Raw genomic sequence first — 26,831 nt, 5'->3', positions numbered from 1 at the left:
AGTTTGTTCAGCCAGGCTTAGCTTCAAGACAGCTCCTAAGGGCTGAAGAGATCTGGGTGGGGACCCAAGATATCTTGAGGTTACAGTTCAGGAATGGGAATTGAATCCCCTCTCTGGGCCTCAGTTTCCCCTTCTGATGGAGAGGTGGTTAGGTGATACAATTCTTTCAGTTATTGATGAGAATAACACCTGCCATGTGTATATGCCAATAAGAGCCAGACCCCTGGGCCAGCCCTCCTTGCATGTGATTCTCAGTTTACAGAGAGTTTAAGGAAGCCGCCCAAGGTCACATAGGCAGTTAGTAAAGAGGTCAGCATTTGGGACCAGAGGCTTTCCACTCTGCATGGTGGACTCCAGCTGGGTAAGATCACCACATATTGTCTTGGTTATTTTGTTGTAATCTAATCCCTCTAGTTGGCTGAACTTGAAACATGGTGCTTGTTTCCTCTGAAATGCTACATTGACCACATCCACCCCAAAGTCCTAATTCTGGGGTTCTCAAAGCAAAAAGACCAGGCTAATAGAAACCAAAACATGTCCATCCAAATATGATTGCTGCTGTTGTTTCTCCTCTTCCTTCTTTTTTTAGAATTGGGGTAAAACACACCACAGGGAGCTTATCCATTTTCTCCACTCTTAGTGCACAGTTCTGCCATATCCTGCTCACGTGGTTGTGCAATCATCCCCACCACCCATCTCCAGAACTTCCTCATCATTCCAAACTGAAATTCTGTACCCATTCTCCCCTCCCCAGCTCCCAGCAGTCTCCACTCTACTTTCATCTCTAGGAGGCTTATGTTGGAAACAGCAGTAAAAGGCAGCTGTAGAGAGGACTGGGGACACACCTCAGAAGTGTGGCCTGGAGTCAGCTGCTCCGGTCAGGCTCAGAGCCAGAGTGGGAGCCCAACTCTGCAACAGCCACCCACTGGCTTATTCCCTGTAGCAACCGTCCTATCCCCAAACATGGTTTCTGAGAAGTCCCCTCTCCACAGAGACAGGGACTTGCTCCACCCTCTCTACCTGCCTGAGAATATAGGCTGACTTAGCCAATGTGCAGGTGAGGACTCCTGCATCAGCAACACCAGGAGCTTTTGTTTTAAATTCCGGGTTTTTCTCTTGGAGACCCCAGATATCAGAATCTCTGAATTCAAGGCTTGGGATCTGATTTTAAAACAAAGCCCCATGGGACACCCAACAGAACCACTGGCCTGTGTAAGGTGACACTGGTCCGAGTTGTAACAGGAGAGACCACATGCCCAGCTACAACTAGAAAGAGCATGAGATGTGGTCAAAAGTCTGGTCCTCTTTCTGGCTCTCACTGTCCCCACTAACCACATGACATTGGCCAAACCCCCTCAGCCCAACTGGACTGGGAGTAGAACTACTGCCCCTGGTGCTGCCTGCCTCACTGGGGCTGCTGCAGAGCTCTGGTGGGAAGCTTCCGTGCAGGGCAGAGCAGGGATGGCTTTATCACCCACCCTACTTCAGTCTTATGTCCTGCCCACCCCTGAGAGTTGCAAGGGCCTTTAAGGGAGGACCTGAAGGAACTGGGCTCCTCAGCTCTAGTTGACCTTTTCCCACCTGGGGCCAGAGGTTTTTGGCTTCCTTCATTCCAATCCTGCCTCAGGAGGCTGCTCTGATAAGCGAGACAGGTCAGACCCAGCAAAACCTCAGGGATGCACCATTTTTTGAATTCTTACTCTGAGCCAAAATTTTCTGTCATTGATAGATGCAGAAATGGAGGCTTTGGTGGCAGGTAAATCTTTTGTCTCCTCGGTACCTCTCTCCTTCCACCTTGCTCTTCCAGGGAGAGACTCCCTTCATCTCTTCCAAGGAAGGAAAAGGTGACTTTCTCAAGGGAAAGGGTTCAGTCTTTGGGCAGCAGGAGAGGAGGGTGGGAATTTTTGGCCCTTGTGTCTGGTCCAGGTCCTGCCTAAGTCAAGTGGCAGTGAGGACCTCCTGCCCTCCACCTATAGCCCTAATCCTTCCCCTCAATCAGCCTCTTTCGCTGGGAGGGGCCTGATGAGGCTCCTATAGTTTGGGAAACTTGGGGGATGCAGGCAGAAGCACCTGATAGTCTAGAAGTTGGTTTTGTTCAAATTTAAAAAGAAAGCCTTGTCTTGGCAGAAGGAGATCCTTTGGCTCACTGCTTCATGAGCAGAATGGGGACTGGACACCTTTGTGCCCTGCAAAGCCACCCCAAAGTGGGGTCCCCAGCTGGGGAGAAGGGACCCCTGCAGGGCTAACCCCTGAGCCTGTGACAGCATCCCTGGGGTCAGGGGACTGGTGGTGCATGAATCAGGGAGGTGGGGTTGACTCCTGGTGCTTCCTCTAGAAGCAGTCAGCTCTTGGGAAGGTTAAACTAAAATTGCAAGAGGAAGACATGGATCCCAGGATCGAGTTACAAAACAACAGTAAGAAATGTGGGCAACCAGTCTTGAACTGGTAAGTACTTGAGTTTTGCCAGGTGACTAGTCCTGTGGTTTGACAGAATTGCAGGGCAGCCCAGGAGCACCCCCTGGGGATAGGAGTGGATAAAACAGGGGCTCGCAGAAGGGACCAAATTCTCCAAACCCCTGAGAATTCAGGCTGGTGACCCAGGACTGCCTCTTCCCAGGGTGCCGCTTTCTCTAGGATTATGAAGGTGAACCCTCTGAGCAGACACAGTGGCTGATCCCTCCCAGGGGCCAGATTACTGTTTGTCTCTCCTTGTGCTGGGGTGGCAAATGACCAAATGTCTGTCAATTAAGGGACTGAGGTCAACTGAGGGCTCCTAGTGCGTGGAGCACTGCCCTTGGCCTTGAGTGAGGAGGAGAAAGACTGAAATACACAGGGTGTGTGAGCTTTAATTCCACAATTTCCTTGCAGAATAGGGTCATTCTCAAGTCTCCTGAATGCACCCACCACTCCCACTGACCCCAAGGCTCTCTCCCTTAAGACGCTGTCCTTCCTTTCTCACTCTCTCTCTCCTCCCCAGGCAGAGTCTTGAACAAAGCCTCTCCACATAACTGTTGTAACCTGACGTTAGCCCCTGCTGCTCAGGTAACCCGCTCACCCCTGGGCTACTGCACCCCTCATTGCCTCACCAGTCAGAGTGAGAACCTCCTTCTGTTCATCTCACTTACGTTCAAAGCACGTGGCTCTGCTGACTGCCTGGCTGGGAAAGTACACCTCCTTTTTTTCCCCAGAACATTCCCTACTCTGGTTTTTCCTCCTGTCTCCCTGGCTACACCTTCCTAGTCACCGCTATAGGTTTCTTGTCCTCTGCCCACAGCAAAATTGTTCCCCAGGGATCACTGTCTTCTCTCCTCAGTTTCCCTCTTCTATGGACAATTTTGATTTCAACTATCACCCAATGGCCTGAAGCTCCCAAATCCATGTCTCTAGCCTGCTGCTCAGGAGAGAAGGGGGCATCATGGTACCCTTGTTGACTAAGCCAGACCCCTGGGAATCGAGCTGTCCTGCTCCTTGTCCCTCACACACTCCCCACCCCTCTTGGATCAATCCTCCAACCCTGCCTGGTTTAGCTCCTTACTCTCTCTTCATCTCCACTGCCAGTTTTCTGGTTCAAACCTCTAAACTCTCAGCTGAACTGGACCTCCTCTGTCTCTAAATCACAGTCCACTCCCACCTCTAAGCCCTGCTCTACCCTGGCTGCCAGGGTGGTTACTCAGAAATGCCAACTTCATCATGCCCCACTCCTGCCTTGACCTCCCCTGTCCCTGGTCGCCAGGGACCCCACTTGCTATGAGGCTTGTCATCGGCTCCAGCCTCAGCAGTCTTTCTCCGCAGTTATGCAAAGTTACCATCCTAAACACCCTGCCTGGGACCTGTCCATTTGTCTGCTGTCAGTGCAGCCTGGTGTGTCCCCTGTGTGGATCTGCGCTCTGTGGTTGGAATAAGAGCACACCAACAGCAGGAAAATAATCTGTCTCCCGACAGCCTGACAAATACCCATTAAATCATAATAGTTTAAGATAAACAAGTTTCATAGTGAGTTCATAAAATATTCCTCGACTCTGTTGCTACTCTCTACTTTAACGCTCACGGTCTTGTTTTCCTTACTAGTCAGTCCTAAAATTCATTAACAGAATGTTTCGATTTATTAAAAACAGCGTCAAATCCAGCTGTTCTATAAGCCAGCAGGACAAGAAGAGAGCACGGCTTTGGACCTCAGTGGGTTCCCTCTGACAGAGTGACTTCACTGTTCACTTGTGGACAAAAAAACATGGCACCTCACTGAACAAAACGAACACACCAAACTGTGCTTCACCTTTTGGAATAAAAATTGGTAGTATTTCTCAAAGAATAAAAAGGTTTTAAAATGTCCACAGAATAGGCTAAGTGTAGAGTGTAAAAACAGCACGTGCTCGGCATTCGCAAAGCCGTATCTATTTGCGTTTTGTTCTATAGAATAATCGATACTCCGAGAATCAAATTTTGAAAATTTCTTTTAACAAATCAACTAGCAAGGCAATGAAATGAAAACTACCTCTTTCTCTTCTTGAAAATTGCTCCAAAGCACTAAAAAAAAAAAATGTAAATTCTCTGCATAAAGCCACCAGGCATCTTTGCCTAAACCTCAAAATGTGAGGACAGAAAGTAGACGTAGAAATAGTGAATGATATGAACTGAACTGGTCCCTTGGGTGAGAAGTCATGACAATGGGTGACATCGGAAATGGTGCCAGCTGAGGGCAGGGGCTGAGAGAAATTTGGTACAGAGGAGCAGGCAAGGATGGAGTCACCCACACCTCACCTGAGGAGGTGCTAGGACGGAAGGATCACTGTGAGTCATTGTAAGTTTGGCTGAGAATCTAATTTCCTTTTTGCTTCTAAGAAGCTACTTTTAAATCAATGTTGGAGGTTGTCGAGATTGGGGTGAGCTTTCGGAGCTGGTGCTGTTTATGATAGCAGAAATATGGAGACATCCAAAAGTTGAGGTGAGAGTCAAAAAGGGACATGCTCATGATGGAGTTGTTAGAGATGGGGGAGCAGACAGGGGAGATGTTAGGGCTTGACAGGGTGGGTGATGGGAACACAGGCGTGCATTAAATGACTCGCTGATTTTTGGTTTGCTCAAAATACTTCCTAATACTGGGTAGAATGCTCCTAAATATGTTGTTGAAAATAAATGTAAAACAACATGGAAGGACATTTACAAAATACAACTGGACAAAAGGGAAAGTGAGGGAAACGTGTAGATACACAGGAGTGGGGAAAGGCCTGGTGTTCTAAGATGAAATCAGTGGTGGTTATCTGCAGATGATGAGACTATGAGGGGTTTTGGTTTTCTTATTTTGGCTTTGTGCATGTTTAATTTTATACAGTGGGAAGAATTATTATTATTATTATATAACATCAAGACTTGTTTTTTTCCTACATCACAATAATCAGATAGAGTCTTGAGTCTCCCCTTGATGAGACGTCATCAAGATTGTGGCTTGGTGGGCTCCCAGCCCCTTCTGAATGTAACCCTGAGGGCTGAGGATCAGGCTCAGTCTGCTTCTGAGGCTGAGGGTTGGCAAGCATGTGCTTTTTCAAGAGAATGTTGTGGTAGGTAGAACATTCTGGATCTGGGTCTATTTCTAGAATCTCAGAGCTAGAAGGAGGATCTTAAGTATCATGTTGCATGGCCCAATCCCCTTCTAATGTTTTAAATCCTGTTCTAGCGGCTCAGCGAGTCGCCATCTAGCCTGAACTTGTAGAGTTCGGCTAACAATGAGCGTGGTACTGTCTAAAGCAGTGCATTCCAATTTGCTTAGAAAAGTCATCTTTAGGAGCTAGGATTGTGGCTCAGCGGTAGAGCATTCGCCTCGTACGGGCGGGACCTGGGTTTGATCCCCAGCACCACATAAAAATAAAGGCATTGTGTTGTGTCCATCTACACCTAAAAAATAAATATTAAAAAAAGAGAAGTCATCTTTATATTTGACCTGAAAGCCCGCCAAGATCATTGTCAAGGTGAAGGCAAAGAAAAAAGTGGGAGTGACATCCTAAAGAATTTCTCACAAACATACTGAATTTATGTGCTTCTTTGGTGGTGTGAGCCCTATTCCCAGCCCTGTGCCAGGTGATAAAGGAAGACAGAAGACTATAATAAGGCCCAGTGGAGCTGGGGACAAAAACCTCTGCCCAAGGAGGAAACAACAATGGGTTACACCAACAAGCTGAGAGCAGCGCTGGTCCATGTGTGGGGGGCGGGCAGGACAGGCTGCCTGGAAGAGGGATGCAGGAGCAGAGCTGAGCCTGAGAGGAGGGAAGGACTCAGAGATAGCACCAGTGGGAAGGTCCCTCCAGACAGAGAGCATAAGCCTGGGCACTTCCAAAACAAGAACATGGAGTCTGACAAGGCTGGTGCCAGCTCTTGTCTATTTACTGGAAAACTGTTAAAATATACTGACTTTTGAAAACTATGCATTTGACTGCCAGCTTCCAGGAAACTGTCATAATAAATAAACAAAGCTACAGCATGATCTGAACCACCTTTGCCATCTACGTGACCTTACACAGTGGGGCTGTTTTAAACTCTCCAACCAAGCTGGGCACGGTGACACACACCTGTAATCCCAGTGGCTCAGGAGGCTAAGGCAGGAGGATCATGAGTTCAAAGCCAGCCGCATCAATGGCGAGATGCTAAGCAACTCAATGAGACCCTGTCTCTAAATAAAATACAAAATAGGGCTGGGGATGTGGCTCAGTGGTTGAGTGTCCCTGAGTTTAATCCCCAGTACCAAAAAAAAAAAAAAAAAAAAAAAATCTCCAACCAAGCATCGCACAGGCCCTGTGCAGGAATTCTGAAGGTTTGCTCCAGTGCCTTCCCACTCAGGGCAGGCAGAGTCTGGGGTCTGGGGAGGAAGAGTGAATCTTTTAGAATGAGGTCTGACTCTAAGAGAACAAACATCGGCTGCTTGAGGTCCCCACCCACGTCCTCCTCTGGCAGAGCCATGTCAGGCATTATCAATCCTGCTGGGCTTGTCCTAACAGGTGGCAGCTACTGTTTATTCTGTGGATGGCCAAGTGAGGCTAGAAGTCCTTTCCAATGTTTTAACCTCTGGTCCAGTACCCCACAGACAGGGCTGGAGGGTCTGTGCAGGGGCTCTCACAGCTAGAGGGCAGCAGGCTTGGAACCCTGACTTCCCTGCACCATTCTCAACATTGGAGAGGGTGAGACAGAAAAGAAAACCTCTTCCCTGAAGCCTGACCACTGGCCCCGCCTTCCAGAGGGTCAAGAAGACATGAGATTGGGTTTTCTCACTTCGATGCCGGGGAAGCAAGGAACAGGCCAGGACAGTGACTTATTCAAGGTCACAGGGTGACTGGCTCCTTCAGTTGGATACTGAAGGGAATGAATTCATCCTTCATCTCTCAGAGCTTAGAGCACAGCATCCCCCTCTCCCCTCTCAGCCAGGGATGGAAGCTCACCAGAGCCCTTCTAGAGAATGCATAGGCAGGAGAAAGACCCCTAGTATCCAGAATCTTGGAATGGCTGCTGATGCCGAAAGATAAGGACCTTGCTGTTTGGTTTGGCAATGGATGTCTCTTGGCAAATGGTACAGGTAGCCCAAAGGCCAAGCTCCTGTGTGACCCCAGTGCAGCCCTGGGACAACCCTAAGAGGCTGCTGTCTGGAGAAGGAGGTGGCTCAAATAGCTGATGTGAAGAGAAGATTTGATGGGTTGATGACCAGATAAACAAATGTGGTCCATCCATACAGTGGAATATCATTCGGACATTACCGAAGTACTAACGCCTGCTAGGGTGGGAACAAACCACGTTATGTTAAAGTGACTGAAGCCAGACACAAAAGGCCACATAGTATATGGTTCCAGAATAGTTAAGTTTCCAGAGACAGAAAGCAGATGAGTGGTTGACAGCGGCTGGGGTAGAGAGGGCACAGGGAGTGGCTGCCTAGTGACTAAGAATCTCCTTTGGTGGTGGTGAAGATGCTTTGGAACTAGACAGAGATGATGGTTGCAGGACAGCTGTGTGCACTGAATGTAGAAAGAGTTATGCTGTGGGAATCCCACCTGCGAAGGAGGCAGAGGCGGGAGCAGGGGGAGGGAAGCAGGTATGGGAAGGGGAAGAGAAGTAGCAGCAGCAGCAGCCACCCCACTGCCACTGCTACCACCACTGCCACCACCTTGAGGCTCCTATCTAGAAGGTCAGCCATGGGTCAGCTTTGTCCTCTCCAGGGGAAAAAGCTGGGGCTGCTCAGGCCTTTCCATACCCTAAGATGGGGCCAACACCCCATGGCCTGCACTGCCGTGGGGTGGCCTGGCCTTGGTCAGGAGGTCCTAAGAATGTGTGCAATCTCAGGAAGAGTGAGGCCTCCTGGTTCCAAGTGGCCAGCTGGGCCAGGTCTTGGCCAAGGGCGGGGCTGTGCTTTGGAAAAATCTTTTGCACAATTCTCCATTGGATTTCAAAGGCTCTGCTTGTTCTTGGTGCTGCAGGGACACATGGAAGGGCAGTGACCCCATCTGACCTAGCTGAGCAGGGCCCAGAAAGCCTGTGGGTACCCCCTCTCACTGTGGGCCCCTACTAAGACTACCCCCACCCCTGGCCTTCCTGATTGAGCACCATTTCACTCCCTTGAGAAGTACCTGTCTTACTGTTCAACAGTGTGGACTGTTTGAACAGGTGTCCTCCAACTGAGCCCAAACCAGCCTCTCACCTCCATTCTGGGGCTAGCTCTGTCCTCTGGCAGGGCAGTGGACAGCTTGCCCAACACAGGTCTGCATCTGGCTCTCCACGGCATTCCTGCATGCCCTTGGCAGGTTTGCACTCCTCTCCAGCCCTCAGCTTCCTAATCTGTAACATGCTCTGCCCTTCTTTACAGGGCTGTCCGAGGCTCGGCTGAGGCAAGAGGACAGGCAAAAGGCTCCATGGAACAGGAGTCTTAGAGTGCAGACTTCTGGGAATTTGCATGTGCAGTACAGCCCACTCACTAGGCCCAGAAGGCCTGGAGTGACCCTTCACCCTTGGCTCTCAGCTGTACCCCTGGGTCCTGCCAGAGAAAGAAGGGGCCAGATCTGAAGGGTGACATTCATTTCTCCCAGAGGAAGAAGGAGGGCTGGTTGTTCTTGGGTTTTGGTCAGAGGTCTTGCTAGGTCAGACTTTTTCTTTCTTAATTCCTGGTCCTGGACTTTACCCCAGATTCCTAGTCCCCTCCCAACCTGCTGGCACCAAGGCCCACAGAGGAAGTCAGTGGTGTGAGACCAGGTGAAGTACCAGAGTCTTGGGTCCAGTTTTGGCTATAACTGGCCATGAAACTCAAGGCTGCTTTTCTGATGTGTGTGGGGTTTTTGACAGGCAAACATGCAGGTCTGATGGGCTGCTGAGGGACATTGGGCTCCCCCAGCCCTTCCTATTCCAGGACCCCAGTCATTGTGAGCACAAACAGCCTCATGCATTTCCAAACCTGGGGCAGGGACCCCTCTGACCATACCAGCACCAAAGTTCTGAAACTTGGTTGCCCGCAGTGCTCTGTGAGGCTATATTGGTTAGATAGGCTGTTCCCATGTGAGGCCACCTTGCACCAGCCTCTTCATCCACACTGGGCAGGGTGCTCTGGGGGAGGCAGGCAGCCCTGCTGCTGTGTTGCTGGCTTCAGTCCACCTTTACCAACTTCGACAAAGACCAAGGCAGGGACCAGCCTCTGTTGGCCTGGCTCCCCCTGCAGAGCCTGTGGGAAGCCCCAGCCCTGTCCACACTCTGGGAGGTGCTTGCTGGGGGGCTCTGAGGCTGCGATTCCTGCATACAGGCCCCTGTCTGTTTCAGGTGGCTCGTCTCCGACAGTGACAGGAAGGGAATGCCAAATTAACGCTGGGTAATAAATTCTGCAAAAGCCAATAAAACCAAAGCAGAGGGATAGAGGGGAAGAACCACAGCAACTGATTAAACATTTTTGTTGGCAGTCACAGACACATGGTACATTTTCCAAGGTTTGCATCAAGGAACCATCTGGCCCTGGCCCAGGTGTTTGTGGGAGGGAATCCCAGAGAGAAGAGACGAGGGCCAGGGAGGCCAGAACCCCCATAGGGGCACTAAGCCGGGGAGCAGCACCCCCAGGGCTGTGGTCTCAGGGAGCTCGTTGGGAAACTTCCCAGGAGGACAGGGTTGGGATCTGCTCCCGCAGTCTGAGCCTCAGGCCCAGGCTCACCGGCCAAGTCCACGAGCCGCAGGAGCTGAAGCCTGGGGAAGAGAATGTTCTGCTGTGCAGCCAGCACAACCCACACCCAGACTCGGGATTTTGTACTCAAGACCCAAGGCCCAGCTCTCCCCTCTTTTCTAGGGAGAGAGTTATCAGGGCCACTGGACCTTCAGAGCTGGCCCATAGGAGGCCCTTGGACTCCTGACTCCCTGGGTTCCCTGATCGTACCACAGAATGCTCTCTTCCTCTGTCCCCCAGCCCATGCTCTCCTACAGCATCCCTGTACCCTCCTCCCTCTGAGGCTGCATTGTACTGTGAGGTCCAGGGCCCTGTGCCTTCAAGGTAGAAGAGCTGAATGTGTTTGTGTGTGTGTGTGTGTGTATGTGAGAGAGAGAGAGAGAGAGAGAGAGAGAGAAGGCTCTGAGCCTTACTTGTGTCTGCTTTTCTCTAAAAGGCCCCCCTGGGGCTCTGTGGGCTGATGTGTACCAGTGGTGAGAGGTGGGGACACATGAGTGGAGTGGGACAGTGGCCAGCTGACGTGCCCAGCCCTCGACTCTATTAGAAGGAACTATTTTTCCACAGGATGCTCTCCTGACCCTCAAGGACCGCCCCCCCCTTTCAAACTTTCAGCCCCTCCAGGAGGTCCTGCCTGTAGCAGCTCCAAGCCAGTGTCCCCCAAATGCAAGCCAGAGTACCACTGTGATGGCCTGACAACTGCTCAAAAGAGAAGTCACTCAGCCCACGTAAAAATAGAAGAATGTGCTAGAATCCCAGTTTCTTAAGCGTTTCAGTCCCCACACGGGGGCTACTCCTGGACCCAGAGGCCCAGGAACCTCCAGTAGCTTTTCAGACATGGTTTTTATCCACTAACTCCAGAAACCCCAAGGAGACCTGATTCACCACTTCAGAAACATAACCCTTGGCTTAGTCACACCCTATGCCCCTGGCAGGGCCTGCTCCAGTCCACTGTCCAGCCTGGTGACCGCATCCTCTGTCCTCTGCATGCCTCAGCCTTAGGGTCAGCCTGACTGTGGCCTTCCTAGCTGCTTCCCATCTCTAGCTTCAGTCGCGACCTGCCTGCTCCTTACCAGCCACACCAACCAATGCTATTCTTCAGCTCTGCCTACTCAGCCTCACCTTCACAAGGCCCACCCCTCACCTGGACAACCCCTGCTCATGCTCTGAGATTCCACTCAGGGGTCACCTGCTCAGGCCAAAGCTCCCTGGCTGGGTTGGCGGACGCTCCTGTGCGTCTCTGGCTCCTCCCTGAGCCATCACCTACTATAGAACTCAGGTGCTTGGATTGTGTCCCTCTTTGAAGCCTCAAGCGCTAACAGAGGGCCTGACATATAAGAAATATGTGGAAAAGCAAAGCTTGGTTTCCCAGAAAGGAGTTGCTCTAAGGAAGGGGCATCAGGGCCCAAGTTTTTACCTACCTCTGAGAAGAACACAGACAGAATGACCAGACTGATCCAGTGGATGACGCTGGCAAACTGGAATGCACTGGAAACTGCAAGGAACATAGTAAGAGCCAATTTTAGGAGCAAGGAATTAGGTGCATTGGTAGGGGGGCTTCACAGCATCAAGGGGGACCTCTGGGACTCTAGGGCCCACTCTGGTTGAAACTGGGTCAGAGAAGAAGGGCAGCTTTAGAAGTGCCTGTGGTGGAGGTCTGGGAGCCTGGTGGCCAATGGTGCTGTGGGCTGCTCTCCCTCCAGTCCCCGGGGCTCTTTGCTCCCCACAGGCCACCTCTCTGAGATCCTGCTCAATCCTTGTGGGTTTCTTGCCATAGCCTGACTTCAGGAAAGGAGCCTCCAGAGGGGGTTCTCAAAGACACCTGTGGCTAGCGGACCTGTGCGGGCAGCTCAGTCAAGCCTGGATGAGCTTCAGAAGCTCACAGCACAGTGCACCCCCAAAGCACTGTGCACTGTCAGCGGGACTCAAGGCAGCTTTCCTGGACCATCACCCTGAAACTTTGAGTGGCAGAGATGGTCGCATCAGCAGCATGTTTTGGAGAGGTGGCTGGAGGGAGGCCGGAAAGAGGGGCTAGACATGGGACGAAACTAGCAGAGCCTGTGGGCTGGGAGCTGCCAGAGTGCCATTCACCTTCCAGGCTCTGGAGTGAGAGCAGGGAGCTGTTGGCCACTGACGGCTTCAACTCCACCGTCTGCTAACAGTCCTAGAAGTGAAGGTGCCGTCTCTGGGGGAGTCTTCTAAAGTCCAGGAAGCCAGGACCAGCCTCCGAGCCCTAGCAGGGTCTAGTTTACCAGTTAGTGAGTCCACAAGTGGGTGCTGTGGCAAGGGTCAGGTGAGTTTTGATGGAGAAAGGGTGGGAGAGATTCCTCCCAGAGGCAGGCCTCAAAGAGATATGTAGACATCTTAGGGCAGCGGACAGAGCAGAGAGAGGGCAGGGATGCACTGCCAACAGGCCTGCACTGCCTCCCTAGCAGGCCTGCTTGGTGTGCTGTTCAGAATCCCCTAGAGCTGACCGTAGAGGCCCAGTACCTTCAGTGGAGAGGGCTGGCTTCAAAGAGGAACCTTTGGCCTTTCCTTATGTTCTGCGACTCCTGGGGTGTGTAAAAACCAGGTCATGGAGTGAATCTAAGGGGGAGAAGGCTGCAGGTTCCAGGTGGGAGACCCTGGGGTCCCCTGGCTTTGGGCCTAGGTGACCCTCAGAAGCTGAGCCCTGGAGATGCTGTGGATTCCTTCCCCTCCCCAGCCACAGGAATACCAGTGGGAACCAAGAGGCTGAGGCCTGTGTGACTCTGAAAAGACCTCCAGATGATTCTGAAAACATAAAATCTCTCCCCATTATTTCTCAAATGAATTCCTGTGCCTTTTTTTACGGTTTGCTTTAGAAGAGCAATAAATCTCTGATTGTGCATTTTATGGAATTTAAGATGCCTTTTATGAGCTGCTATTGGATCTCCCACCAAAATCAATCTCCTGGATACTTAATTTTAAGCAAAATTCCAGTGTCGGCTGAGTTCTCAGTTCTATTCAATGCCTCGCAGCCGAGGGCCCCAACGACAATCCACCACAGGGAAAGAAAGACCCCGTTATGGTCAGACCTCATAAAAAGCAGACAGTATGGATGAGTGGGAGGGAAAGTCTACAACATGGTTTAATTGAAGACAGGTTGAGTGTAAACCCAGTGCTGGTCACTTTACGCTGGAAGATCCTTTAATTGGAACCAAGGGGCCACCAGCTGCATAAAACCCAACTAGGCTTATCAGACAAAAGCAATTCTGTGCTCGCCGTCATCCTCACTTAGAGAGCAGAGGAGGCTAATGTGACTTGGAGGGAAGATTTGACAGACCCTGACGATGGATGATCCAGTAGAGGAATTGAGGGCACTGGAGAAAACAGAGCCCATAACAACCAAATGGGTTTTGGGGTGACTGAATCTGCAGTCCTGGATTTTGTCAATGACGGGGAAGGAAATTTCTCGGGGGCCAATAATTTCACCTCTTTTTTATTTTCACTTCAATGACTCACTTTCTGAATCAGGAAAACAGGGAACCGGGATCCCAACCAGAAACCACTTACTCATTCAAGGCCAAGGGAGTCAAGACCCTTGGTCCCTGGCCCTCTGGTGTACCAAATGGCAGAGAGCAAGGGTCTGGGCAGGAAGTGGGCCTTCCACCCTGATAGCCAGGAGCCACAGCCAGGACAAGAGGAAGCGGCCAAGCCTCCTGCTGCCCTGTACATCAGGCTCCAGCAAATGTGAAGCGAGGACAAATCCCGAGAGGACCTACGCGGGAGGACGGGCCAAGCAGTAAAGTGATCCGGTGACTGGAAGACCCATTTCTGCTACCTCTGACCTAGGGCAAGTCTCTTAACTCATCCAAATCTTAATGTACTCTGCCATAAAACAGAATCATGTCAGTCTTGCCCATCTCACAGGGGGGTCCTAGGATCAAATGTGTGGAAAAGTTCTTTCAAAACTATCACACTACATATAAGTAACACTGCCAACTTACAACTGCATACAAACCCCGGGAATCTTAGCCTCATTGTAGCTGCTGTCATTATTAGTTACCACACGGTGATATGCCTCCACAGATGAGGACTCTCTTTACACTACAAAAAAAAACCCTCCAACCTGGAAAATTCTAAATGGGAACGATAAAAAAATAAAATGCACACAGGGGTCCCCAACATTTTTATCTCATCAGTTTCTGATCATGGAATGCTGGGGAAGGGGGCTGAAGAGGACACATTGGGCAGAGAGGAGCAAATGCTGCTGACCAAGAGAGAAGCTGCCAGACACATTTCCTCCCCAGCGGCAATCCCCATGAGCCCCCTGGGCCAGCGCCTTGGCAGTGGCATGCTGGTTGGGGACCCCTGATGGATGCAGATGCACAGTGAATATTGACATCATACGTATTTGCATATGTATCTCTCTGGCTACTCACACTGGAGAAGCTTTATATCTATTAGAAGTTCCAGAGTCAGGAGAATCACCACCAATATTACACAGGCTACCAGGAAACTGTTGAGACTTGCACTGAGCAAAAATACCTGCCATACGGCTGCTCTCTTCCCACAGCATGGCTTCAGCCAGTTAGACCTGTGGGGACAAAAGCAGGGAGAGGAGGGGCTGAGAATGGAAGGGGACAAGGGTAGATCCCGGCCACAGCCCTGCCTCAAACCCCAAACCATACCCCTCCTGGACTCTGCGTGGCTTCACCATGAACATGATCTTACTTCAGAGGCCACTGGGTAGGGTCATAAAGAGATGGAGCTGGATTTGCATGCTAACTGTGGCAGCTCACAGCACCATCCTGTGCTTCAGTCTCCTCATCTTTAAAATGGGTAGGAAACCCACACCCCATGGGTTAAATGTACAGTGCCTATGTGGCAACCGCTACACAAAAACGAGTTGTTATTCTTTTTCTGTGTATCTTAGAACGTAGCTCGTCACTTAGGAGAAACTCAGTTTGCATTTAGTGAATGCTCAAGGAATTAGTGAATTGGTTTTCCGGTTTTTCAGCTATGTAAAGAAAGACTTGAACTAGCATCCTGTTTTTCAAAGCAGGTTGTCTTCAGAACACTAGTTCCATAGAACGTTACAAGTTGTTACTTGATTTGAAAAAAAGAATTCCACGGTTGGGAAAGTTTGGGAGAATTTGGGTCAAATAAAGTTCCATGGATATTTTTCTAGGTGGGACATTTCGGTGCTTGTTGGGCCAGGGTATCCTTTTGTCACAGAGTGCCTGGTGGGACTCATGTTCTGTGGACCATCTTTTGGGGCACCCTTGACTAGGTGATGGGGAACAGTCCCAGGAAAGATGAAGCCACAGACTATTTTCAAAGTAGGTTTGAAGTAGGGAGGGACCCACAGGAAAAAAAAAAAAGCTGCCTGGGTCCCTTCGGGTATTTGATCCTCTTTCCTCAGGAACACAAGAGGGGCACCTCTAAGGTGGGCAAGGAGCACCAGGCTGACTGTGCCGAGGTCAACTGTCATAGTTTGATTACAGGCTGGACCTGACTGCCCTTCCTTGCTAAGGAAGAACCAGGCATCCTGTAGAGGCACAGTGCCAGCCGGGGAGTCCTTACTTCTGGCTCTACCTTTGGCCACTTGGGGGCCATATGTGAAGGTACTGGGCCACTCTAAGACTCTGCTTTTGGTTTGCAAAATAGGAATAATACTCCTTAACTCATAGGGTTATTGAAAGCTAAATGAGAGAATGTATCTGACCTGTTAAACGCAATGTAGCTGAAATGGCGTGGTGGTGGTGGTGGTGGTGGTGGTGGTGGTGGTGGTGGTGATGATGATGATGATGGTGGTAAAGTATCTGATGGCCCGTCACCCCCTGTCCTTCCCATCCAGAGAGAGCAAATCTGCTGCAGCCTGCCGCAAGGGGGCCAATGCCCACTTCCTGAAGATCCCGAGGGTATCACTGGGCTGGGAAGGCAGCTTGCTTTGAGGTTCTCCCTTCTCTTTGAAGGAACGTTGCGAATGCTTCCAGGTGGAGAGTTCTTCCTCACAATCCATCCAGGAAAAGCTTGAAGGACAGGGCCCAGCGCTCTTCAAGAAACTGGGCTCACTCAAGCCTTCCTAGATATTTTCTAACACTTTGGTAATGGCAGGCTGGTCCTCGGCTCTGTGTGGGATACAGAGTCTGGGGTTTGGTCCCCAGTCTTGGGAAGCTAATCCCAGAAAGAGAGAGAGGAGGATTTTGACAGGTGATGGAGGAAGGCAAGGAGGTTGTTTTGGACAGGGGGGTGGTTGATGTGGACCTCCATATGGCCCAAGAGCATGGGACAAGGGATGAGGAGACTAGCCAGGTCAGAAGAGACGGCTTCTCTTGAGGAATAAGTGGAAAATGGGGAGAAAGTTCAGTGGGGGGCAGATGGTGAAGACCATGGATGCCGCAAGTGCCCCTTCATGGATTTCAGAGCACCACAGAGGCACCTTTCCATTTTTTTGTAGGCACCCAGGGCCAACCCACAAGCTAGAGGCTACCAGGCAGGCCCCACACCATGAAACCTCAGGGAGCTCAGCAGGGTTGCCAGATCCAACACAGGCCATCCAGTGAAATTCAAATTTCAGATAAATAATGAGCAATATCCTAGTGTGTCCCAAACATTACAGAGGATCCATTATACTAAAAAAATTATCTGCTGTCTATCTCAAATTCAAAATTTAACTAGGCATCCTGTATCCTTACTTGGGAGATCTTGCAGGTCTAAACTCGGAGCCAAGCATCTCAAGGGGGCCCGGTGAGGATGGCTGTGATGTAGTCAGAGAAATGCAGGAGCAGCCTCGGACACAAGAAGGAGCCAGGTGAGAAGGCCGCCTGACCCAGATGGGCAGGAGGGCGGGACTCAGACAGGGAAACCTCCACTATGCATTCAGAGGGACATCCCCGCGCCCGCCGGCTGGAGGCCCCCAGAAGCCGAAGGCTGCTGCCCACAGGAGCAATGGCCACACAAAGATCCCTTGAACGTTAAGGTCTCTGGGACTCTCATCAATGCCCTCCTCACCTCCGGATCCATCCCACCTGTCTCACTCCCCTGCTTCTTTTCCCACCATGTGACATTCCTGCCACCCCCCTCGTCTCTATTTTCATCTTTCACACCTCTCACCTGCCCAGCCTCCCAGCTGCCTCAGCACCCCACCTCAGCACCCCTGCAACTTTCCTTCCTCCCAGCCCCAGTCTATGAATCCTCTCCATGGCCGCTGGCGCTGTCTTTTCCAGGGCCCGAAGAGACCTAGCTCCAACCCCACATCCTCCCTGAGACCCACCACAATGTTGGTGGCCCCTAAGACTGATGCCATCTCATTGTTATTTGGAACTGGAGCCAATCTGTAAATAGAAAGGGCAGCTGTGAAGGCTGTGTGCCCAGGAGTGTCTCCTCTGGGCAGGGAGCCTCGTCCTCACGGTCAACAGGTGCAGTCAAATGTCTGCCCACCCTGTACCGTGTGCATCCAATGAGTGTGGGGTACTCCCCGGAGAGACAGCCCCTTCTACCCTGAGAGGGGAGGCCCACAGGGAGAAGGGAATGAAGGGAACCCCAGCAACGTGACTTGAATCTTCACTCACTGCTGTGGGAGGGAAAGGCTACTTTGTGCTGCTGTTTAAAATGTGTAAAGATTGATTCTCTTCTTTTTAGGGGGTTTGAACTCAGGGGCACTTGACCATTGAGCCACATCCCCAGCCCTATTTTATATTTTATTTAGAGATAGGGTCTTAATGAATTGCTAAGCACCTTGCTTTTGAAGAGGCTGGCTTTGAACTCACCGTCCTCCTGCCTCAGCCTCCCAAGCCGCTGAGAAATACAGGTATGCGCCACTGTGCCTGGCAACTTCCCTCTTCTTTTGACAGATCTTTCTTTTTCTGAGCTGGGGTCTCTCTCTGTTGCCCAGGCTGATGATCTCCAATTCCTGGGTTTAAACTACTCTCCTGCCTCAGCCTTCCTTGTAGCTGGGACTGCAAGAGGCCCAACCCCCGTCTTGAGATGCAGACAGGTATCTATGGTCACCTGTGGCCTAAAGTTAGCCAGTGGCTGGCCTGGCTCTGAAATCTAAGCCAGGTAGAAGACCAGGCAGATAGCATGATTTACAGGCATGCTGGACACCCACCTGGTGCTAGGTGGCACTGTGAGCAAAACAGGGACCCCCCCCCCCACTCCCCGACTTTGGGCAGTTTGCACACTAGTGGAAGAGAGTCCAACAGTAAATGGAACAAGTTACTGTTGAATGAAGGGAATGAAGGGAACCCCAGCAACGTGACTTGAATGCTACAAGGAGCATGAATGCTACAGCATGCTACAAGGAGATAGACACTGTAGGGAAAAGGCCAGAGATGGATTAGGAGGGATTAGGATGGTGAAGGGTGAGCTGACATTTTAAATAAGGTGGTCAGGGTAGGCCTCATTGAGAAAGTGACATTTGAGGAAGTTGAAGGGAGTGAGGCCTGCAAACAACCGGGGGGCAATCCAGGCATGGTCGGATTGTACATTTAATAAAAACTGTAATTGGTCAAATTCTACTCAGCCCCCTAAATACCTTCAGCACTAGAAGGACAGGAGACAGGAGTTGGGATGTGGGAAAGGACAGCAGTGGGTGTAGCTTACCAACCATTTACCCCTCAGGGCAGATGTGCTGGTGTTGCCAATGCTCTTGCCACAACCAACGCAGCACCCCAGGAATCGCAAGGCAGCTGCAAAATTGAGACTTACTGCTCTGGTCCTGCTCTTTCACTCCTATGCCATCTCAATTGGGCACCCACCATGAGCTTGGCCTTCAGCTACCAGTCGCTACTGAGCCAGTGTGACGGTCAGTTTACAGAGGCCCCTTTGCTACTCAACTTCTAGGGGATGCCATTTACATCACTTCTGTGTGGCCCTCCTTCTTCCCAGTGACAGCAGTGGACTCCACTGAAGCAGATGACAGAGGTCTGCCTGGCAAGGAAGCCATAGTTATGGTATCAAGGGATCAGTATCTGGTGAGGATGGCTGCCTTGGGCAGGGAGGCAGGGAGGTATAGGGGTGGGTGGGAGCATGGATCTGCATCCAGGTCAGTGATTCTCAGCCTGGGATGCAATTAGAACCACCAAGAGAGCTATAAAAATCCCAGTGCCCAGGCTGCACACCACACCCCTTCAACCACCACCTCCAGGCTAGGCCCCAGGCTTCGGTGGTGTGTCACCTCCTCAGGTGATTCCAATGTGCAGTTGAGATGGAGAACCACTGTCCTGGGTCGTGACACTCTTGGGACCCATGGACCAGAGCCATCAGCATCACCTGGGATCTCATTGGAACTCCAGAAACTCAGCCCTCCCCTATGCCCACTGAATTAGGGAGTGCATTTTAGTGAGATCCCCGGTGGTATAGGTGAGAAACACTGCTTTATGGGGCAAGAGGTGATAGGTATCTTAGAAGGTGAACAATGTATGGCAAAGGGGGTTTAGGAGCAGGAGAGATGAAATGGCAGGGATCCAGTGAGCTCAGGGGTTGGGAAGCATCGACCTTGCACTGGGGGCCAGGCGAAGCAGGCAGGCTATGTGGATAGCTGTGAAGGGGTTGGGATGGGGACAAAATAGGCTCAGGGCTTTGAGCTTCTTTTTGAATAGCAGAGATGGGGGAAGAGCTACACTACTGCTGTAGGGACATGGACCCCAAGGCCCTAGGACAGAGCCCCTAGTATAGATGGAGTCTTGCTTGAGTGGTGGGGCTGAAGCTGTGCATTTTCTGGCTGACCCCATATTTGGAAATCCCAAGCTGCTAATAAAATTTCCTCTAAAACTCAAATGACTCAGACATTCCTAGGAGACTGTGTTTTAGTAGCAAAACAAAATGTGTCCAGTTCCCAAAGATCCCTGAGTGGCTTACTAATGACTCAAGGGCCTTAATGGGCCACAGGGGTAATCAGCATCGACTGTTTAATTAGAGAAGGTGCTTTCCTCCATCTGAGGCATGTAGCACATGCAGGGCTGGCTCTCAGGGTGGTGTCATTCCTTAAATCACCACCAGAGGGCGGGTGTCTCCCTCTTTTCCATCTTGGTGCTGCAACAGCGAGGGGACTGCTTTGGGGACCGCTGGGGCTGCCAAACTCTGCAAATACCAACAACCAGATGGCTTTGCCTGGCAGGTGGACACATATTCTACCTTGAGGTTCTGCCAGTAACTCCTGAGGCCTCAGGGGAATCCTGGGGCGGAAGGGGAGGTAAGCATCTTTGCTGTTCCTGCTTTAAATTCTTAGGCATTTGGATAAAAGTTTAAGAGAACAAACTCTAGAATATGAAAATGGACTTTGGCAAATTTCTGATGGTGTTTTTAGGGGCTAAAAAGCCACAGGAGCAGCCTGAGAGGAGGTGGCTCAGGTCACTGCTACATTGGGCAGTGTTCCCAAGCCTGGCACTAAAAAAGGCCCATCCTGAAAGGTGAAGGAGAACCATGTGCATGGGATGGCAAGGGCTTGGCTTGCTCCTGCAGTGCCCAGTCTCCCCCACCCCACTGTCCACTGTGCGCTCAGGCTGCGATGGCTATCAGGCTGGCTGGGGATAGAAGAATGCACGATGGGGCAGGGGTGGCTGCACTAATTCTCCTCGCCTGGAACTTGGGGAGGGGCTGGAGTATACTGTGTATAATTATAACAGGTGCATAGACTCCTTGAATCTCACAGATAGGTCATCTAAGGAGACCTGGGCTCCTGATTAAAATCCCATGGTTGGGTGGTCTGAGGCTCCTCCTGCTCTACGTGCTCCAATTCTATGATGCTCAGCACCTGTGTGCTGGGTGCCTTGCCAGACTTGGTGTTGGTTTTGATCATCAACAGCACATCCTGCCCCCCCCTTTACTTTACTGTGTATACTCCAGCTGAGTAAAATAATGTCAGAAAATCTAACTTTTTTCATTGACATGGGCTTCATTTTTATTGATTTAATTGGCACTTACATGGTACATCCTATGCACCAGGAGCTGTTCTGCACACTTACAAATGTTATTTCAGTTGTTCAAGAGGCAAGTCCTTCAACTTTCTTCTCTGGTGGGGAAGAGCTAGGCTTTTTCTAGCTTGGTTTCTGGGGGCAACTATCGTCTACAAATCACAGCCTCACATTGACTGAACGCTGAGTGCAGTCTTTTTTTTTTAAGAAAAAAAAAACTAATGTATTAGTTGTTGATGGACCTTTATTTTATTCATTTATTTATATGCAGTGCTGAGAATCAAACCCAGTGCCTCACATATGCCAGGCAAGTGCTCTACCACTGAGCCGCAACTTCATCCCCTGAGTGTGATCTTTGAGTCTTAGTTTCCTAATCTCCAAGGTGGAGATCTCTGCCTTTTCAGGGGTGTAGTGAAAGTTTAAAATATTAAAAAGAGCATATGTAAAGCATACACATTACTTACCATGCACATCTATAACAATGATGGTTCAAATACAGGTACATTAAAAACGAATCTAATTATCTAACCCTGGGTAGTTTCAACAACCATTCTATTCCACATCTAGTTATTACGTGCCCACTGAATGCTAGGCACTGCACTGGGCACATGAGGCAGAGAGGGCCTTTGTTTCCATGGAGGCTACAGCCTTGTAAGTGAACTCAGCCTGTGCAAGGAGCTCCTAGCCTTAGACCATGTGAGAAAGCAAAAACAAAAACAAAAACAACAAGCAAAAACATCCATAAAACCACCAAGGGAGAAAAAATCAGGTGAAGGATGACCTATTACAACTACCTACCTAATACTTACAGGGACACCCTTTTACTGAATATGTGAGATGATTACTGGAACTTCTTCCTCCCTTTCTCAGGGAGACTAAAAAGGAAAGCACCACTGAGCTTTTCCTTTGTCCCTGTACCCATTTCTAAGATATCTAGAATTAGATTAGCTACCCAGAGTTAGATAATCAGTCCCCTTTCCTGTATCTGACTCATCATTGTTGGAGATATGTGTGGTAAACAACATGTTATGCGTTAATACATGCAAGCCACAGCAGTACACATAGACCCAGGAACATGAGCACACAGCATTCTTCACCAAAGTACTCTCGGGGTGGAGGTGAGAGGTGACTCTCCCTGCCCTCTGGGGAACTAAATAAATTGCAATTCTCAGGCAGACAGCTTCTGTTCCACAGTCGGAGCTAAAGGTTAGCCCCAATGCCATGGGGAGGAGGGAAAGGGATGGTGTGCAGCTGGGGTCCCCAGAGCCTGGCATTTGCTTGTCCCAGAATCTCACATGTTTTGCATCCTCAGAAATGTCAATTCTGGGAAAGACAGCAGGGTATGGTGGCAAGAGCTCAGGGTTAGGAGGCAGGAACTATCACTCTACTTGGCAAGCTACTAACCTTCCAGCCCTCCTGGGAGGGAGTACAATGGCCAACACACACCATGAACTGGCTGTTCCTACCCAAGGGACCACAGGCGTCATCCACACATTTCTGAAGGGCTGCCATCTAGGTAGGATGTGGTCAAGAAATGGTTTCCCAGTTACTTGGCAAGGGGTTCAAGCTTGACTCAGGGGAGTGAGAGGGGTACTGCTGGACCAAGGGCCCATGAGGCCTCCTTTAACCCCTGGAATCCTCAATTCTGGGAACTGACCACAAGAATCTCCTTTGGGCTGTGCTTTGCCAGCAGGGCTGCCTGGTGAGGCTGCTTCGTAACTTAGTAGAGGTGACTTAGAAGTTGGCTGGAGTTTTCCAGCACACCCCTCTTCTCCACTGTGGAGCTCTCTGGGTTGGCTGTGGTTCTGCAAATCCTGGGTTGGCCATGTTCTCCCTCCTTCTCTTTGAAATCTGGATCCCAAGCACCTTCCGGGATGATTGGGGGGTGGGTGTCATTTTATCTCAGGTGCCATTAACTCCAGTGCCATTAACTCTGCTCATTTTCCTTGGGGAACCTGGCCTTACAATAAACTTTAAACTTTTCTCCCCTCCCTGTGGGCACCATGCACCACCCCCAGATATCTGAGGCGCTCTGCCGCCATCTAGTGGTCTCCGATGGCTGTCATGCATATGCGTAGGTGGCCATGGGTGGATGTTTTGCTGAGAAATCAGGTATCTGAACTTATCGCCCTTTTCATGGGTCTTTAGGGTTCCTGGACTACAGGAAAATGAAATAGCATGCATTCACCAGGAAAATATTCTGATCTGAATTAAGCCTGTATTCACTGGTTGGGGTTTTGAGAGCTCTGGCGAAAGCCTGAGTCTTCTAAAATTATAAAGAGGGTCATGGATTTGCAAGGTCAGCTTGGGGACAGGGGCAGCTGGTACACTAGAAGGGTGGTGTTTTCTTATAGACAAGTCTCACTGCATTAATAAAGTGGATTAATGAAGCTCTAACAGTCTTCACAAACCACATGATGCAGAACTTCTGGACTTCCCATTCCCATGATCGTGGCTGGGTGAACTGTTAACCCTGAACCCCCAAAGGATTTTCCTTCTTCTAACAGGATGCTATTCTTACTAAGTGAAGCTGGCATGTTCTGTGGCAAATACTATTTCTTTTAGATTTAGTGGGGGGGAGGTGTGGAGTTAGCAAGGATGCTCAGAGTGAGTGCGCCATCATGTCCTTCTTGACATCTGGGCATGAGAAGCCTGGTCCCTCCCATGTGGCTCTTCCTCCTATCAGCAGTCACCTCTCTCTGAGGGCACCTGACTCCCCCTTCTGTCTTCTGATCCTTATCTTTACCCAGCCCCACCCACTCACTCACTCATTCATAACAGGCTCAGTGTTCCAGCCCCTGGCCCAGTACTGGAGACAGACTTGGAAAGAGAGGAGGGGCTCAGGGTTGTTTCTGGGCATGGTGAAAATGAAGGCAAAGGACTGTGGGAGCACTGAGGTGAGGGCGAGGCTGCGGGGGTGGGGGATGGGAGACTTTCTGGGAGGACCTGGTCCTTAAGCAAGACATTCTGGGAAGAGAGGGAGATATTTTGGGCCATGGCTTCACAGGCTGCTCCCCCTCCCTTTTCTTTGCCCCCAGCCTTTGCTTGCTGGCATATCTAAAATTACTTCAGTCCTTATTTAGAGATGTTTGCTATATTGGATCGTCTTATTTTTCTAACCTGACATCTCAAAAATATTCCTGTGCCCCCGTTATGTTGTCTTCCTCTTACTGTGAAATTTTGGCAGACATGTGCTGTTGGCATCATCTCTAAGTAACAGCACCCCTTTTGGCCTACCCAAGACCTGTACTTCCTCTAGCCTTCTGCTGTCTGGGAGTCCAGCCCTTACCTCTTTTAGGACCCAGTTCTGAACACTAAGAGAGAAATAATCACTTCACTAAATGTGGAAGAGCCATCATTTCTTACTTTAATTTTGGACAAAGATTACTCCACAAACTCTTCCTTCACCCCCTCTGTTCCCCGTCTCCCCCTCTGCTGAGTGTCTGTTTACCCCTGTGGACATGCATGGAGGTTTTGTTATCACTATTGAGGGAGGGAGGCACTTGGTTGGGGGGACACAAATAGGAAGGGAAAGGAAGATGGCGGAGCCGGCCTGATGTGCCAGCACAGTGGATTGAACTGGACTGAATTAGAGTCCTGGATCTAGAGAGGTAATGGCCAGAAGCATAAAGGACCAGAGCCAAGGCCATAAGCAGCACATCGACAGCACTGTGTAGAGCTGGGCTGGGGAAGAACTTTTCTGGCTCACCCCGCATGCAGCCCATATTGCACTGGCTTTTGGTTCCCAAAGCTGCTGGACTTGGCACTAGCATTTTTATAATGGATGCCATCGGCAGTTATAGCTTCATGGGCACTAGAATGAGAGTGGAAGGAGCCAGAGCAGAGGAGGAAAACAAAATCCAGGGCTGGCTGTAAGTGGCAGGCTTCACACAGCTCTGGTGTGTCTTGGAGGACGCTGGTTCCTGTCAAGGCAAGAAGGAGGGTTTGGGTCTTTGTAAGTGACCATTGTATTTGCACGTGTGGCTCGTTTTGGTGATAATGGGTCGGTGAGGCCAGGCAATATCTAGGTTCCACTGGCTGGAGCCGTACATTCTGGGGATAAAACAGTCCCATTTGGGGCACACTGGGTTTGAGATGGCCAGTTGTGGCTCCTTGGGCTGGATTTGAGGGCTGCCACAGAAAAGGCTATTTTTAGCAATGACTTAGGTGGAGACAAGAACAGTTCTCCTCTCACACATGCAGGCAACTTGGAGGCACCAGGGCAGATAATCGTGTAGAAGCTTGTCAGGATTCTGAGGTGTTGTTGGGATCCCCATGAAGATGTCCAGGAGCCTAGGTGGATGGATATATGTCAGGCGTTTGAGCGAGAGATTCAGGCTAGAGGTACGGCTTTGAACATCACCAGCAGAAGGATTTAATTTAAGTTATGGGAATGGATGAAATTACCCAGTGTGCAGAGTAAGTAGAGTGGAAATGGCCAAAGGCAGAAAATGGAGAACCCCAACATTTACAGAACATGCAGAGGAAAAACAATTTTAAAAAGGTCTAAAAGGAACAGTCAGGGGAGGAGGAAGAAAGTCCGGAGGGTTTATATGTGATGGCAGATAGGGAAGACTGCTTCAAGAGGGAGGCAGGGGCTGCCAGTTTCAAACGCTAGACAGAGGACAGTATCAGGATCCTAGCAGCAAAGAGGCAGTTGCTGTCCTTGAGGGGGACAGTTTCCAGGGCATGGATAAGGCTGAAGCTGGACTGCAGCAGACTGATAGATGGGAGGGGAGAGAGGGTTCTTGGCAGGTGCCAATAAGGCTTCTAAGAAGTTTGACTGCAAAGACAAGGAGGGGTGGTGGTGGACAATGGGGACGTGGGGTCAAGGGAGGACATGAGGGCCTTGAATGTGTGGTGAGACAGGGAGGGGCTATAGCTGATGGAACAAGGTTCCCCAGAAGGCGGAGGGGTGAAATCAGAGCTCAGCAGCTGAGACTGGGCCTGGAAGGGAGAGCGGTGCAGCCCACGTGAGAGAGGAAGGAGGAGAGGGGGTCATCTGCTGGAGAAAAGAGAGGATTGAGGAAAATGGAAGAAACGAGGAACAGCTGCTGGGGACTGTCCAGGACCAGGGAGGAGAACTGTCAGGCACCACTGAAAATCAAGCAGAGGCTGGAGACCCTGAGTCTGGGGAGGAGCCAATTGGTACCATTGTCTGACTCTCCTCCCTGGGCCCGGAGCGGCCTGACAGTACAGGTGACCAGGTGGACGGCAGATAGTGCTGCAGTGTAGTGCTGCTAGGTGGATATGTCAGAAAGACAGAGGGCTCCTGGGCAGGTCAAGGAGCTGGACCCAGGCGGCTCTCCACCTGTGCCTCGGGGCTTAGCCTGAGTCAGGAGGACTGTTCCTTCCACTCACCTCCCAGGCTCTCAGGGAAATGCTCTTACAAGCACACCAAAGCAAATCAAATGCATTAGGGTGGCTGCTACCATCCCCCCAAAACAGAGAATAACAGGTGTTAGTGAAGCTATAGGAAAATGGAATGCTTGTGCACAGTTGGTGCAAAGGTAGAATGGTACAGTCACATGGTGGACAGCCTGGCGGACTCTCAGACATTAAAAACACAATCACCACATGATCCAGCAATCCACTTCTGGGTATGTATCCCAAAGAATCAAAAGCAAGGTTGTAAAGATGCTTGCTCATTTGTTCATAGCAGCATTGTTCACAATAGCCAAAATCTAAATGCAACCCACATGTCCACTGGCAGATGAACTGATAAGCAGAATGTGATATAGACAGACAATAGAATATTATTTGGCCCTAAAAAGGAAAGACAT

General features: G+C 50.4%; 1 protein-coding gene across 10 annotated transcripts in view; it reads right to left on the bottom strand.

Annotated features, from left to right (window-relative positions):
* Tmem266 (transmembrane protein 266) overlaps nt 1-26,831 on the bottom strand; it is a 109,229-nt gene that overhangs the window by 33,457 nt on the left and 48,941 nt on the right. For 6 of the 10 annotated variants that reach the window (XM_078049177.1, XM_078049176.1, XM_040274645.2 and 3 more), the window contains exons 4-5: nt 14,569-14,723; nt 11,587-11,660 (exon numbers count right to left, since the gene is read on the bottom strand). In XM_078049177.1, the coding sequence (XP_077905303.1) occupies nt 11,587-11,660; nt 14,569-14,723 (229 nt within the window). Of the gene's footprint in view, nt 1-11,586; nt 11,661-14,568; nt 14,724-15,854; nt 16,261-16,827; nt 24,972-26,831 lie in introns of those variants that run through there. The other 4 variants (XM_078049179.1, XM_040274647.2, XM_040274649.2 and 1 more) reach the window with 4 other exon arrangements.

This window comes from Ictidomys tridecemlineatus, chromosome 5, assembly GCF_052094955.1.
Source record: "Ictidomys tridecemlineatus isolate mIctTri1 chromosome 5, mIctTri1.hap1, whole genome shotgun sequence".
NCBI lineage: Eukaryota > Metazoa > Chordata > Mammalia > Rodentia > Sciuridae > Ictidomys > Ictidomys tridecemlineatus.
This window is presented reverse-complemented; position numbering and strand designations above follow the sequence as displayed.